The sequence below is a fragment of the Ambystoma mexicanum genome, chromosome 1q (genome assembly GCF_040938575.1).
Source record: "Ambystoma mexicanum isolate Mex_15411 chromosome 1q, UKY_AmexF1_1, whole genome shotgun sequence".
Taxonomy (NCBI): domain Eukaryota; kingdom Metazoa; phylum Chordata; class Amphibia; order Caudata; family Ambystomatidae; genus Ambystoma; species Ambystoma mexicanum.
The window spans coordinates 2,258,007-2,273,758 of NC_090922.1; the positions used below are offsets into that span (position 1 = coordinate 2,258,007).

Sequence of the window (15,752 nt, forward strand, 5' to 3'; positions counted from 1 at the left end):
AGAGATGTGATATCTCAATGCTTATACCAAACCTGAGACCCTTCCTATAACATGAGATGTGATATCCAACTCCTTCCCGTTGCAAACCTGAGACACTAACTATAGCATATGTGATATCCAACTCCTTCCCATTCCAAACATGAGACCCCTCCTATAGCAAGAAAGTAATATCCAACTCCTACCCATTCCAATCCTGAGACCCTTCCTATAGCAAGAGATGTGATATCCAAATCCTTCCCATTCCAATCCTGAGACCCTTCCTATAACATGAATGAGATGTGATATCCAACTCCTTCCCATTCCAACCTGAGACACTTCCTATAGCATGAGAAGGGATATCCAACTCCTTCCCAATCCAAACCTGAGACCCTTCCGATAGCAGAGATGTGATATCTCAATGCTTATACCAAACCTGAGACCCTTCCTATGGCATGAGATGTGATATCCAACTCCTTCCCAATCCAATCCTGAGACCCTTCCGATAGCAGAGGCGTGATATCTCAATGCTTCTACCAAACCTGAGACCCTTCCTTTAGCATGAGATGTGATATCCAAATCCTTCACATTCCAATCCTGAGACCCTTCCTATAGCATGAGATGTGATATCTCAATGCTTCTAATACCAAACCTGAGATCCTTCCTATAACATGAGATGTGATATCCAATTCCTTCCCATTCCAAACCTGAGGCCCTTCCTATTGGATGAGATGTGATATCCAACTCCTTCCCATTCCAACCCTGAGACCCTTCCTATAGCATGAGATGTGATGTCTCAATGCTTCTAATACCAAACCTGAGATCCTTCCTATAACATGAGATGTGATATCCAACTCCTTCCATTCCAATCCTGAGACCCGTCCTATAGCATGAGATGTGATATCTCAATGCTTATACCAAACCTGAGACCCTTCCTATAGCATGAGATGTGATATCCAATTGCTTCCCATTCCAATCCTGAGACCCTTCCTATAGCATGAGATGTGATATCTCAATGCTTCTAATACCAAACCTGAGATCCTTCCTCTAACATGAAATGTGATATCCAACTCCTTCCCTTTCCAAACCTAAGAGCCTATCTATAGCATGAGATGTGATATCCAAGTCCTTCCCATTCCAACCCTTAGACCCTTCCAACAGCATGCAATATGATATCTCAATGATTCTAATAACAAACCTGAGACCCGTCCTATAACATGAGATGGGATATCCAACTCCTTCCCATTCCAATCCTGAGACACTTCCGATAGCAGAGATGTGATATCTCAATGCTTATACCAAACCTGAGAACTTTCCTATGGCCTGAGATGTCATATACAACTCCTTCCCATTCCAATCCTGAGACCCTTCCTTTAGCATGAGATGTGATATCTCAATGCTTATACCAAATCTGAGACCCTTCCTATAGCATGATGTGATATCCAATTCCTTCCCATTCCAATCCTGAGACCCTTCCTATAGCATGAGATGTGATATCTCAATGCTTATAACAAACCTGAGAGCCTACCTATAGCATGAGATGTGATATCCAAGTCCATCCCATTCCAATCCTTAGACCCTTCCTACAGCATGCGATGTGATATCTCAATGATTCTAATACCAAACCAGAGACTCTTCCTATAACATTAGATGGGATATCCAACTCCTTCCCATTCCAATCCTGAGCCGCTTCCGATAGCAGAGATGTGATATCTCAATGCTTATACCAAACCTGAGACCCTTCCTATAACATGAGATGGGATATCCAACTCCTTCCCGTTCCAAACCTGAGACACTAACTATAGCATATGTGATATCCAACTCCTTCCCATTCCAAACATGAGACCCTTCCAATAGCAAGAAAGTAATATCCAACTCCTACCCATTCCAATCCTGAGACCCTTCCTATAGCAAGGGATGTGATATCCAAATCCTTCCCATTCCAATCCTGAGACCCTTCCTATAACATGAGATGTGATATCCAACTCCTTCCCATTCCAACCTGAGACACTTCCTATAGCATGAGAAGGGATATCCAACTCCTTCCCAATCCAATCCTGAGACCCTTCCGATAGCAGAGATGTGATATCTCAATGCTTATAACAAACCTGAGACCCTTCCTATGGCATGAGATGTGATATCCAACTCCTTGCCATTCAAATCCTGAGACTCTTCCTATAGCATGAGAAGGGATATCCAACTCCTTCCCAATCCAATCCTGAGACCCTTCTGATAGCAGAGACGTGATATCTCAATGCTTCTACCAAACCTGAGACCCTTCCTTTAGCATGAGATGTGATATCCAAATCCTTCACATTCCAATCCTGAGACCCTTCCTATAGCATGAGATGTGATATCTCAATGCTTCTAATACCAAACCTGAGATCCTTTCTATAACATGAGATGTGATATCCAATTCCTTCCCATTCCAAACCTGAGACCCTTCCTATTGGATGGGATGTGATATCCAACTCCTTCCCATTCCAACCCTGAGACCCTTCCTATAGCATGAGATGTGATGTCTCAATGCTTCTAATACCAAACCTGAGATCCTTCCTTATAACATGAGATGTGATATCCAACTCCTTCCATTGAAATCCTGAGACCCGTCCTATAGCATGAGATGTGATATCTCAATGCTTATACCAAACCTGAGACCCTTCCTATAGCATGAGATGTGATATCCAACTGCTTCCCATTCCAATCCTGAGACCCTTCCTATAGCATGAGATGTGATATCTCAATGCTTCTAATACCAAACCTGAGATCCTTCCTCTAACATGAAATGTGATATCCAATTCCTTCCCTTTCCAAACCTAAGAGCCTATCTATAGCATGAGATGTGATATCCAAGTCCTTCACATTCCAACCCTTAGACCCTTACTACAGCATGCAATATGATATCTCAATGATTCTAATAACAAACCTGAGACCCGTCCTATAACATGAGATGGGATATCCAACTCCTTCCCATTCCAATCCTGAGACACTTCCGATAGCAGAGATGTGATATCTCAATGCTTATACCAAACCTGAGACCCTTCCTATAACATGAGATGTGATATCCAAATCCTTCCCGTTCCAAACCTGAGACCCTTCCTTTAGCATGAGATGTGATATCCAACTCCTTCCCATTCCAATCCTGAGACCCTTCCTATAGCATGAGATATGATATCTCAATACTTCTAATACCAAACGTGAGATCCTTCCGATAACATGAGATGTGATATCCAAATCCTTCCCCTTCCAAACCTGAGACCCTCCCTTTAGCATGAGATGTGATATCCAACTCCTTCCTATTCCAATCCTGAGACTCTTCTGATAGCATGAGATGTGATATCTCAATGCTTCTAATACCAAACCTGAGATCCTTCCGATAGCATGAGATGTGATATCTCAATGCTTCTAATACCAAACCTGAGATCCTTCCTATAACATGAGATGTGATATCCAAATCCTTCCCCTTCCAAACCTGAGACCCTCCCTTTAGCATGAGATGTGATATCCAACTCCTTCCCATTCCAATCCTGAGACCCTTCCGATATCATGAGATGTGATATCTCAAAGCTTCTAATATCAAACTTGAGACCCTCCCTATAGCGTGAGATGTGATATCCAAGTCCTTCCCATTCCAATCCTGAGACCCTTCCTATAGCATGAGATGTGATATCTCAATGCTTCTAATACCAAACCTGAGACCCTTCCTATAACATGAGATGGGAATATCCAACTCCTTCCCATTCCAATCCTGAGACCCTTCCGATAGCAGAGATGTGATATCTCAATGCTTATACCAAACCTGAGATCCTTCCTATAACATGAGATGTCCTGAGACACTTCCTATAGCATGAGATGTGATATCTCACTGCTTATACCAAACCTGAGACCCTTCCCATAGCATGAGATGTGATATCCAAGTCCTTCCCATTCCAATCCTGAGACCCTTTTGATAGCAGAGATGTGATATCTCAATGTTTATACCAAACCTGAGACCCTTCCTACGGCATGAGTTGTCATATTCAACTCCTTCCCATTCCAATCCTGAGACCCTTCCTATAGCATGAGATGTGATATCCAACTCCTTCCCATTCCAATCCTGAGACCCTTCCTATAGCATGAGATGTGGTGTCTCAATGCTTCTAATACCAAACCTGATATCCTTCCTATAACATGAGATTTGATATCCAACTCCTTCCATTCCAATCCTGAGACCCTTCCTATAGCATGAGATGTGATATCTCAATGGTTCTACCAAACCTGAGACCCTTCCTATAGCATGAGATGTGATATCCAACTCCTTCCCATTCCAATCCTGAGACCCTTCCTATAGCCTGAGATGTGATATCTCAATGCCCCTAATACCAAACCTGAGATCCTTCCTCTAACATGAAATGTGATATCCAACTCCTTCACTTTCCAAACCTGAGAGCCTATCTATAGCATGAGATGTGAGATCTAAGTCCTTCCCATTCCAATCCTTAGACCCTTCCTACATCATGCAATATAATATCTCAATGATTCTAATAAAAAACCTGAGACCCGTCCTATAACATGAGATGGGATATTCAACTCCTTCCCATTCCAATCCTGAGACACTTCCGATAGCAGAGATGTGATATCTCAATGTTTATACCAAACCTGAGACCCTTCCTATAACATGAGATGTGATATCCAACTCCTTCCCGTTCCAAACCTGAGACCCTTCCTTTAGCATGAGATGTTATATCCAGCTCCTTCCCATTCCAATCCTGAGACACTTCCGATAGCATGAGATGTGATATCTCAATGCTTCTAATATCAAAACCGAGACCCTCCCTATAGCATGATATGTGATATCTAAGTCCTTCCCATTCCAATCCTGAGAGCCTTCCTATAGCATGAGATGTGATACCTCAATGCTTCTACCAAACCTGAGACCCTTCCTTTAGCATGAGATGTGATATCCAACTCCTTCCCATTCCAATCCTGAGACCCTTCCTATAGCATGAGATGTGATATCTCAATACTTCTAATACCAAACCTGAGATCCTTCCGATAACATGAGATGTGATATCTCAATACTTCTAATACCAAACCTGAGATCCATCCTATAACATGAGATGTGATATCCAAATCCTTCCCCTTCCAAACCTGAGACCCTCCCTTTAGCATGAGATGTGATATCCAACTCCTTCCCATTCCAATCCTGAGACCCTTCTGATAGCATAAGATATATCTCAATGCTTCTATACCAAACCTGAGATCCTTCCGATAGCATGAGATGTGATATCTCAATACTTCTAATACCAAACCTGAGATCCTTCCTATAACATGAGATGTGATATCCAAATCCTTATCTTCCAAACCTGAGACCCTTCCTTTACCATGAGATGTGATATCCAACTCCTTCCCATTCCAATCCTGAGACTCTTCTGATAGCATAAGATATGATATCTCAATGCTTCTATACCAAACCTGAGATCCTTCTGATAGCATGAGATGTGATATCTCAATACTTCTAATACCAAACCTGAGATCCTACCTCTAACATGAAATGTGATATCCAACTCTTTCCCCTTGCAAACCTGAGAGCCTTCCTATAGCATGAGATGTGATATCCAAGTCCTTCCCATTCCAATCCTGAGACCCGTCCTATAACATGAGATGTGATATCCAACTCCTTCCCATTCCAACCTGAGACCCTTCCTATAGCATGAGATGGGATATCCAACTCCTTCCAAATCCAATCCTGATAACCTTCCGATAGCATGAGATGTGATATCCCAATGCTTCTACCAAACCTGAGACCCATACTATGGCATGAGATGTGATATCAAACTCCTTCCCATTCTAATCCTGAGACCCTTCCTATAGCTTGAGATGTGATATCCAACTACTTCCCATTCCAATCTTGAGACCCTTCCTATAGCATGAGATGTGATATCTCAATGCTTCTAATACCAAACCTGAGATCCTTCCTCTAACATGAAATGTGATATCCAACTCCTTCCCTTTCCAAACCTTAGACTCTTCCTACAGCATGCAATATGATATCTCAATGATTCTAATAACAGGTGGCGCTGTGGAGCAGCCCAAGATGGCTGCCTAGTTCCTGAGCTCCGTGTGGGACTGGGCGATATCCGTGTAGATCTGCGGCCACACTGTGCGTTACATGCTCATCTCGGCATCACCTTTGCCCCACACCTCAGCGCCTCTGCCGAGCGAAATTCCGGCTCCTCTACGACCCCGGGCGACCTAATTCGGGGTCCTGGACGGGGCGGCCTGACTCCGGCTCTCTCCTCCGCGGTGTGCGCGGCGCCGGCCCGAGGCCCCCCCCCCTTCTCGGGGCCTGGCACCTCTCCTGTGCGCTCGATCGGGCGGACTGCGGCCCGATCCGAATCGCGGCGGCCTCCGGGTGTCCTGGGTCTGACACCCCCCGGGAGCGGCCTGACTGGGGGCCCGTGCCTGGCAGCGACGCGGACGCGTCCCGGCCCTCCGCAGGCCGTGTGAGGACTTCGGCTGTGGTCCCTTGCTGGGGTGCGCCCCCGGAGGGTGAGGGGCGGCTACCGGCTGGCCCTACATCCCCGCCCGCCCCCCCCGGGCGGACTGCGGCCCGCTGGGGGATTCGTCAGCACACCGAGGCCACCAGGCCCCCGCACAAGACTGGCTCTCTCCCACGTAGTGGGCGCGACGTTGGCCCGAGGCCTTCCCCCTTCTCAGGGCCCTGCACCTCTCCTGGGCGCTCGATCGGGCGGACTGCGGCCCGATCGGAGACGCGGCGGCCCCCGGGCGTCCTGGGCCTGGGCCTGACACCCTCAGGAGCGACCGTGGCTGGTGACGACGCGGATGCGTCCCGGCCCTCCGCCGGCCGTGTGAGTGCCTTGGCTGTGGTCCCTTGTTGGGAGATCGGGGGGGTGCGCCCCCGGAAGGTAAGGAGCGGCTGCCAGTGATCCCTACATCCTCGCCCGGCCCCCCTGGGCGGACTGCGGCCCTCTGGGGGGCCCGCTGGCACAATCTGCTTGGGACTGGCCTGGTGGCGCCCCCCCCGGATTCGCTTCCCGGGTCGCCTGCCTTTGCGGCCGGTCTTCTCCACACTGTGGGCCCGGGGTACCGCCCAACACCAGCACACCCCGGTCAGCCCCGCTGGGCCCTGTTCTCCTTCACCCGAGAGGCCCCCACGGCTGGGGTTCTCCCCCCTGGTATTTCCCCCGCACTCCTCTCTCTGACATTGGGACCACCGCTTACTCCACCCTTGCGCATCAACCCACGATGCCTAGCAAGACCAAGGGATCCTCCAAGGGGGGTGCCATGGATAGATTCGCAAGGGCTGTCCAGAGGGAGGAGGCTGACCGGGCCTTACCTATTACTGAGGAGCTGGAGAACAACGTTTGCCCCTCTCCTGCGGCCCCTGACCTGACCACGATCATGGAAGCTATGGCCAAAAACTTTGCTGCCTTTCACGAGAAGCTTGATGATATCAATGCCAATGTTGCCTCTTTAAAGACACGGGTGGATCAGGCGGGGACCAGGATCACGGACGCCGAAAACCGTATATCAACTAATGAAGATGCTATACATGCGCTACAAGATACTGTGGCATCACTGTCCCAAGATATGCGGAATGTGAAAGCAAAGTGTGAGGATCTCGAGTCGCGCTCCCGCAGGAACAATCTGCGTATTATCGGAGTGCCAGAAAACGCTTTAAAGGGTCGCATGGAAGACGCGGTCGAATCATTGTTGAGGTCCCTCCTGGGTGACCCCGCCATGTCCCCATACTTCACCGTCGAGCGCGCTCATCGGGCTCTGTCACCCAGACCCAAGCCAGGGGACATTCCCAGACCCATCATAGCCAGGATTCTCAATTACAGAGACAGAGATCTTATCCTCCGCCTGGCCCGAGAGAAGGGAGACCTGCGATTTGAGTCTCACACAGTGAGAATCTTCCCGGACTTCTCTGTAGCGGTCCAGCAAGAGAGGCGTCACTTTATTGGAGTCAAGAAACTACTCAGAGAACGGAATGTCCCCTACGCTATCCTGTTTCCAGCCCGTCTCAAAATCACACACAATGGGAAATTGTACTTTTTCACTGTACCAGAGGAGGCGGTGAAATTCATCGAGGCGCACCTACCACTTCCCAGCCCGGCGGGTGCTCAGGCTGAGGATATCTGAGTCGATGCCACACACTAACTGGCCTGCTCTATCTTGTCCGTGGTACTCGTCAATTGGAACGTGGTCATTGTAACAACTCACAACAGTCCTATGGTCTCAGGCCCCCTGTGTGCCTAGCCGGGCGAAGTGCTCGGCTGGCTACGATGGCCTGTCTTCTGATCCGGATACTGCAGAACCTGCCACAGACGGCGTTGCTGTCATGCATATTTGTTCTTAAAGCCGCCCACACGGCCACAGCACACCTCGCTGCATTTGCAATGTTCTTGTTTTTTTGGTTCCCACTGCTTTGGTGCCCCTGTTGGGCATGGGTAGGGTGTCATCCCTGTTGGATGTCGCCCCCCGACCTCCATGCTCTGGGGAGTGTCGGGTTAGCTGGAGATACCTGCGGGGAGGGGTGGGGGTTTCACACTGCAAGTTGGGGGTGGGCAGTGAGGGTGGGACGCGGGTGGGATGGGGATTGGGGACATGTTTTCGAAAATGGCAGTGGCGGACTGACAGCAGGTCGCGCACCGGATCGCAATGCTCTAATTGTACATCATTCTGTTTCTGCATTTCAGCACCTGTGGTGGGATGTTCACTAAGCTCAATGAGATATATCTGTCCGCTTCGGTCATGGGTACTCTGTCACTGGGAGATCCGGTGACCATTGCACTGGGGGCCGGTGTTGGGGGGGTGGGATCTGGCGTCCCCTGACGTTGGATCACTATCTCTGGTTTCTCCGCAATGGGATGTTATTGATTGGGATACTAGTATGGCTGTGACGATAATGACATGGAATGTCCGGGGCCTCAGCAATTACACCAAGGGTCGCAGGATCATGGCTTACGCTAATAGGCACCACTGCAAGGTGTTACTCCTGCAGGAAACACACTCCACTGGCCCGTTGGCCAGAAGCATTGCGCCCACATGGGGTCCCCTCAGGTACTTCACGACCTACTCAACAAGGGCCCGTGGAGTGCTGACACTAATTCATAAGTCCCTTAAATTCTCTCTCCACAGAAGCTATATTGACCCGGGGGGGAGGTACGTCATCCTCCATTGCGCCATCGCTGACAGAGATTACCTACTCGTTAACACTTATGGCCCCAATGTAGACTCCCCTGAGTTTATTGATCAGGTGGTGTCCATACTCCTGAGATACGTGGGTGTACAGATCATCTGGGGTGGGGACATGAATTTTATCTTAGACCCTGCCGTGGACAGGACTGGCTCTGCCCCCAGACCCTTAGCGAGCGCAGCGCGCAGGCTCTTGACACACTGCAAGTCACTGGATATCCTGGACAGTTGGAGAGCTCTCCATCCGTTAGCGCGAGAATACACGTATTATTCATCGGTACATGACAGCTCTTCTAGAATTGATCTGATCCTACTGTCGGCCCAACTCATTGGTGGGGTTTCAGATATTCGTATACTTGCGCGAACTCTGTCTGATCATTCACCGGTCGTACTGATCATTAACATGGGCTTCCAAGCCCCCACCATGAATACTTGGCGCTTTAAATCGGCCGCCCTGCAAGACATCGTTTTCAAGGCAGACATTCTGTCGGATATTCGGTCCTACTTTGAATTCAACTCGCCACAGGACACCACCCGGGGGGTCCGCTGGGACGCCTTCAAGGTTTTCATTCGGGGGGCAGCCATCTCTAGGGAATCCGGGGTTCTCAAGTCCATTAGGGCCTCCCTGTCGCGATCTGAAGCCAAATTGCGAGATCTTGAGCGGGCCCACCCCACCTCTGTTGACCCTGTCATCCTCTCCCAGATAAGTGAGGAACTGAAGCTGTTCAACGAGCAGGCCGGCAGGGAGGTGCAGTATTTTAGCCGACCTCAGGCGGTGCGGAAATACGGTGAGGGGGACAGACCCGGTAAAACTCTGGCCGCCCTGGCCAGAGGGGAGTGGGGGCCAGCCCAAATCACCTGCGTCAAAGGTAGCGATGGGTCGACCCAGTGGTTAGACCAACATATTTTAGAGACCTTCACAGACTTTTACTCCGAACTGTACTCGCAGCCACCCGAACATAGCGAATCGCTGATGCGCGAGCTCCTTGCCCAGATCCCCACCACTGTCGTCTCCCATGCTACAAGGGAACAGCTAGATTCCCCTTTCACCCTGGACGAAATAGTGGAGGCCATTTCCAGCCTTCCGAAGGGTAAAGCACCGGGCCCCGACGGGCTTACGGCCGAATTCTTTCAGGAGCACGTGGCCATATTGGGCCCCGAATTGCTTGAGGTCTGGAATGAATCCCTGCGCCTGGGCTCTCTTCCCCCATCCCTACGTGAAGCCGTTATCACGGTTCTCCTTAAGCCTGGCAAGCCGCCCGATGAATGTGGTTCGTATCGCCCCCTCTCACTCATGAACCTAGATACGAAGATCTTCGCCAAGGTTAATGCCAATCGCTTTCTCCCGGTCATGCCTTATATGGTTCATGAGGACCAGTCCGGTTTTGTCCCTGGCAGATCCACATCACACAATATTAGACGGCTGTTCAACGTAATGGCCCGCATAGACCAGAGCGTGAGTGCGGTTGCGGTAACATTGGATGCCCAGAAGGCTTTTGACATGGTTTCCTGGAGATACATGTGGCTGGTTCTGGAAACCATGGGCGTCGGTCCTGGAATGATCTCCTACATCAGATTATTATACACCTCCCCGGTTGCCAGGGTCCGCGTCAACTCTCAAACTTCTACACTGTTTCCACTCTTCCGGGGTACCCGCCAGGGATGCCCATTCTCCCCAATTCTGTTCGCCCTTGCCATCGAGCCTATGGCGGACTTTATCAGGGAACGACACGTGCGCGGGGGAATACCTCTCCGGGGCACCTCCGAGGTGGTCTCCCTATACGCGGACGATGTCCTTCTGTTCGTCAGGGACCCAGATCTCTACCTCGACCCTCTCCTCCGGGACATCACCCGCATCGGGACTTTTTCAGGCTTCGCTATAAATTACACAAAGTCCGAACTTTTCCCCCTCACACACTCCACACTCCACCCGGCCACTGAATACCCGCTCAGGTGGTCTCCCAATGGGATCAAATATCTGGGGGTTCATGTGTCCCTGGCCAGGGAGACCCTTCTGGCTGACAACTATGTGACATTGGCTGCACTGGCCGAAACCAAACTAGAGCGCTGGCGCTCTCTTCCCTTATCATTAGCCGGGCGGCTGTCGCTGGTCAAGATGATACTGCTCCCTAAGTTCCTGTACACGTTTACAAATGTTCCCATCTGGCCTGGAAATGGTTTCTTCACTGATCTGCACAAGCTGTGTGCCCAATTCTTGTGGCATTCCGGCGCGGTGCGGAAAAAGTGGGGTGCTATGTCCCTTCCCTATGATAGGGGCGGGTTCACGGCCCCTGACTTGATGAGCTATTGGACTGCGGCGCAGGCACAATTTGCCACATACTGGTATCCTGGTCCTCCTCCCCGCCCGCATGTCAGGCTTGAAATCATTGCCGCCTCCGGTGCTAACATTATGTCCTTACTTCTACACCCGAAATATGAACCTGACTCTCCCGTAGACCCCGTCCAGACCACCTTGTTTGCCTGGAGGCAGATATTCGCTGCGGCCCCCGAGACTCACCCTTACTACAAATGGCTCCCCGCATGGCGGGTCCCCAGTTTGGAGCCCACGAATGACTCAGCCCTGGCACGGCACTGGCGGGACTTGGGCTATCTGGCCCTTACAGACTTTTACCCGGATGGGGTATTCATAACGCCACAGACGTGGAAACCAGCCCACTCGGGCTCGCCACTCGAGCTACTTCAGTATTACCGTCTCCGCGCGGCGTTCCGGGCGGCCTGGCCCACTTTCCCCAGCGAACCCCCAGACCACCCTGCCATCTCCTACATTGCCAACTCCGGGGGGGCGCGGGGAGTGGTCTCATCATTGTACAAACTCCTGCTCACTGCTTCAGCAACACCACCCCCCAGGGCGAGGGAGGACTGGGCCTCTGAACTGGGGATTGTTATTTCAGAGCAGCTGTGGGGTAAAATGTGCTCCCACACCAGTAGGGTCTCCCTTAATTTTCGTCATCGCACCATGCAGTACAAGCTGCTGAATAGGCTATACTATACGCCACGCAGACTCTCCAAATTCGCCCACTCCGACAAGCGACTCTGCCCCCGTTGTGGGGCGGAAGATGCCGGTCATCTCCACATGTTCTGGGATTGCCCCAACCTGGCCCCATTCTGGGATGAGATTCTTAAGACCATGTCCGCACTTTGTGATGCGGTGCTTGAGCCTGACCCGATGGGGGTGTTGTTTGGTCAGTGGGATGCTGAGGGCGCCAGAGGAGAGGCCAGACTATTAAATGTATGCTGTGCAATTGCTAAAAAATGTATTCTTCAAAACTGGAACCGCTCGGCACCCCCCACTTTCCAGAAATGGCTTAACTTGGTGACCTGGTCCCGAGACTGCGAGGAGGACTACATTATTACCCTCCCAGGCCGGTCCCGGCCCAAAAACATTTGGACTGCCTTCAACAGCTATCTCAACGCTCTTGATGCTACCTCTTTGGCTGATAGCACGCCCTAGACCCCATTTCTGTACATTGTGCTCCCCAATATGGCACTAAGCTGATCTTTATCTGCAAATGTATGCTACTATGTGTGAACATCCCAGTGTAATGTACTTTGTCATGTTTAAAGACCATACTCTCGATCTGATGTGTGTGTATGTCAACTGCCACTGCCAGCAAAAATAAAAGTTTAAAAAAAAAAAAAAAAAAAATGATTCTAATAACAAACCTGAGACCCGTCCTATAGCATGAGATATGATATCCAAGTCCTTTCCATTCCAATCCTGAGACCCTTCCTATAACATGAAATGTGATATCCAACTCCTTCCCATTCCAACCTGAGACCCTTCCTATAGCATGAGATGGGATATCCAACTTCTTCCAAATCCAATACTGATACCCTTCCGATAGCATGAGATGTGATGTCCCAATGCTTCTACCAAACCTGAGACCCATACTATGGCATGAGATGTGATATCAAACTCCTTCCCATTCCAATCCTGAGACCCTTCCTATAGCTTGAGGTGTGATATCCAACTCCTTCCCATTCCAATTCTGAGACCCTTCTTATACCATGAGACTTGATATCTCAATGCTTCTAATACCAAACCTGAGACCCGTCCTATAACATGAGATGTGATATCCAAATCCTTCCCCTTCCAAACCTTAGACCCTTCCTTTATCATGAGATGTGGTATCCAACTCCTTCCCATTCCAATCCTGAGACCCTTCCGATATCATGAGATTTGTTATCTCAATGCTTCTAATATCAAACTTGAGACCCTCCCTATAGCATGAGATGTGACATCCAAGTCCTTCCCATTCCAATCCTGAGACCCTTCCTATAGCATGAGATGTGATATCTCTATACTTCTAATACCAAACCTGAGACCCTTCCTATAACATGAGATGGGATATCCAACTCCTTCCCATTCCAATCCTGAGACCCTTCCGATAGCAGGGATGTGATATCTCAATGCTTATACCAAACCTGAGACCCTTCCTATGGCCTGAGATGTCATATACAACTCCTTCCCATTCCAATCCTGAGACCCTTCCTTTAGCATGAGATGTGATATCTCAATGCTTATACCAAACCTGAGAGCCTACAATCCTGAGACCCTTCCTTTAGCATGAAATGTGATATCTCAATGCTTATACCAAATCTGAGACCCTTCCTATAGCATGAGATGTGATATCCAAGTCCATCCCATTCCAATCCTTAGACCCTTCCTACAGCATGCGATGTGATATCTCAATGATTCTAATACCAAACCAGAGACTCTTACTATAACATGAGATGGGATATCCAACTCCTTCCCATTCCAATCCTGAGCCGCTTCCGATAGCAGAGATGTGATATCTCAATGCTTATACCAAACCTGAGACCCTTCCTATAACATGAGATGTGATATCCAACTCCTTCCCGTTCCAAACCTGAGACACTAACTATAGCATATGTGATATCCAAATCCTTCCCATTCCAAACATGAGACCCTTCCTATAGCAAGAAAGTAATATCCAACTCCTACCCATTCCAATCCTGAGACCCTTCCTATAGCAAGAGATGTGATATCCAAATCCTTCCCATTCCAATCCTGAGACCCTTCCTATAACATGAGATGTGATATCCAACTCCTTCCCATTCCAACCTGAGACACTTCCTATAGCATGAGAAGGGATATCCAACTCCTTCCCAATCCAATCCTGAGACCCTTCCGATAGCAGAGATGTGATATCTCAATGCTTATACCAAACCTGAGACCCTTCCTATGGCATGAGATGTGATATCCAACTCCTTGCCATTCAAATCCTGAGACCCTTCCTATAGCATGAGAAGGGATATCCAACTCCTTCCCAATCCAATCCTGAGACCCTTCCGATAGCAGAGACGTGATATCTCAATGCTTCTACCAAACCTGAGACCCTTCCTTTAGCATGAGATGTAATATCCAAATCCTTCACATTCCAATCCTGAGACCCTTCCTATAGCATGAGATGTGATATCTCAATGCTTCTAATACCAAACCTGAGACCCTTCCTATAACATGAGATGGGATATCCAACTCCTTCCCATTCCAATCCTGAGACCCTTCCGATAGCAGAGATGTGATATCTCAATGCTTATACCAAACCTGAGAACCTTCCTATGGCCTGAGATGTCATATACAACTCCTTCCCATTCCAATCCTGAGACCCTTCCTTTAGCATGAGATGTGATATCTCAATGCTTATACCAAATCTGAGACCCTTCCTACAGCATGAGATGTGATATCCAAGTCCATCCCATTCCAAACCTGAGACACTAACTATAGAATATGTGATATCCAACTCCTTCCCATTCCAAACATGAGACCCTTCATATAGCAAGAAAGTAATATCCAACTCCTACCCATTCCAATCCTGAGACCCTTCCTATAGCAAGAGATGTGATATCCAAATTCTTCCCATTCCAATCCTGAGACCCTTCCTATAACATGAGATGTGATATCCAACTCCTTCCCATTCCAACCTGAGACACTTCCTATAGCATGAGAAGGGATATCCAACTCCTTCCCAATCCAATCCTGAGACCCTTCCGATAGCAGAGATGTGATATCTCAATGCTTATACCAAACCTGAGACCCTTCCTATGGCATGAGATGTGATATCCAACTCCTTGCCATTCAAATCCTGAGACCCTTCCTATAGCATGAGATGTGATATCTCTATGCTTCTAATACCAAACCTGAGACCCTTCCTATAACATGAGATGGGATATCCAACTCCTTCCCATTCCAATCCTGAGACCCTTCCGATAGCAGAAATGTGATATCTCAATGCTTATACCAAACCTGAGAACCTTCCTATGGCCTGAGATGTGATATCCAAATTCTTCCCATTCCAATCCTGAGACCCTTCCTATAACATGAGATGTGATATCCAACTCCTTCCCATTCCAACCTGAGACACTTCCTATAGCATGAGAAGGGATATCCAACTCCTTCCCAATCCAATCCTGAGACCCTTCCGATAGCAGAGATGTGATATCTCAATGCTTATACCAAACCTGAGACCCTTCCTATGGCATGAGATGTGATATCCAACTCCTTGCCATTCAAATCCTGAGACCCTTCC

The 15,752-nt window shown here is 48.9% G+C and overlaps 1 protein-coding gene across 1 annotated transcript in view; it reads right to left on the reverse strand.

The window, feature by feature from the left end:
* Positions 1-12,795: 12,795 nt before the first annotated feature.
* LOC138523146 (uncharacterized) overlaps positions 12,796-15,752 on the reverse strand; it is a 40,306-nt gene continuing 37,349 nt past the window's right edge. Inside the window, exon 4 of the mRNA XM_069635414.1 lies at positions 12,796-12,805. Coding sequence (XP_069491515.1) covers positions 12,796-12,805 — 10 coding nt within the window. The remainder of the gene's footprint in view (positions 12,806-15,752) is intronic.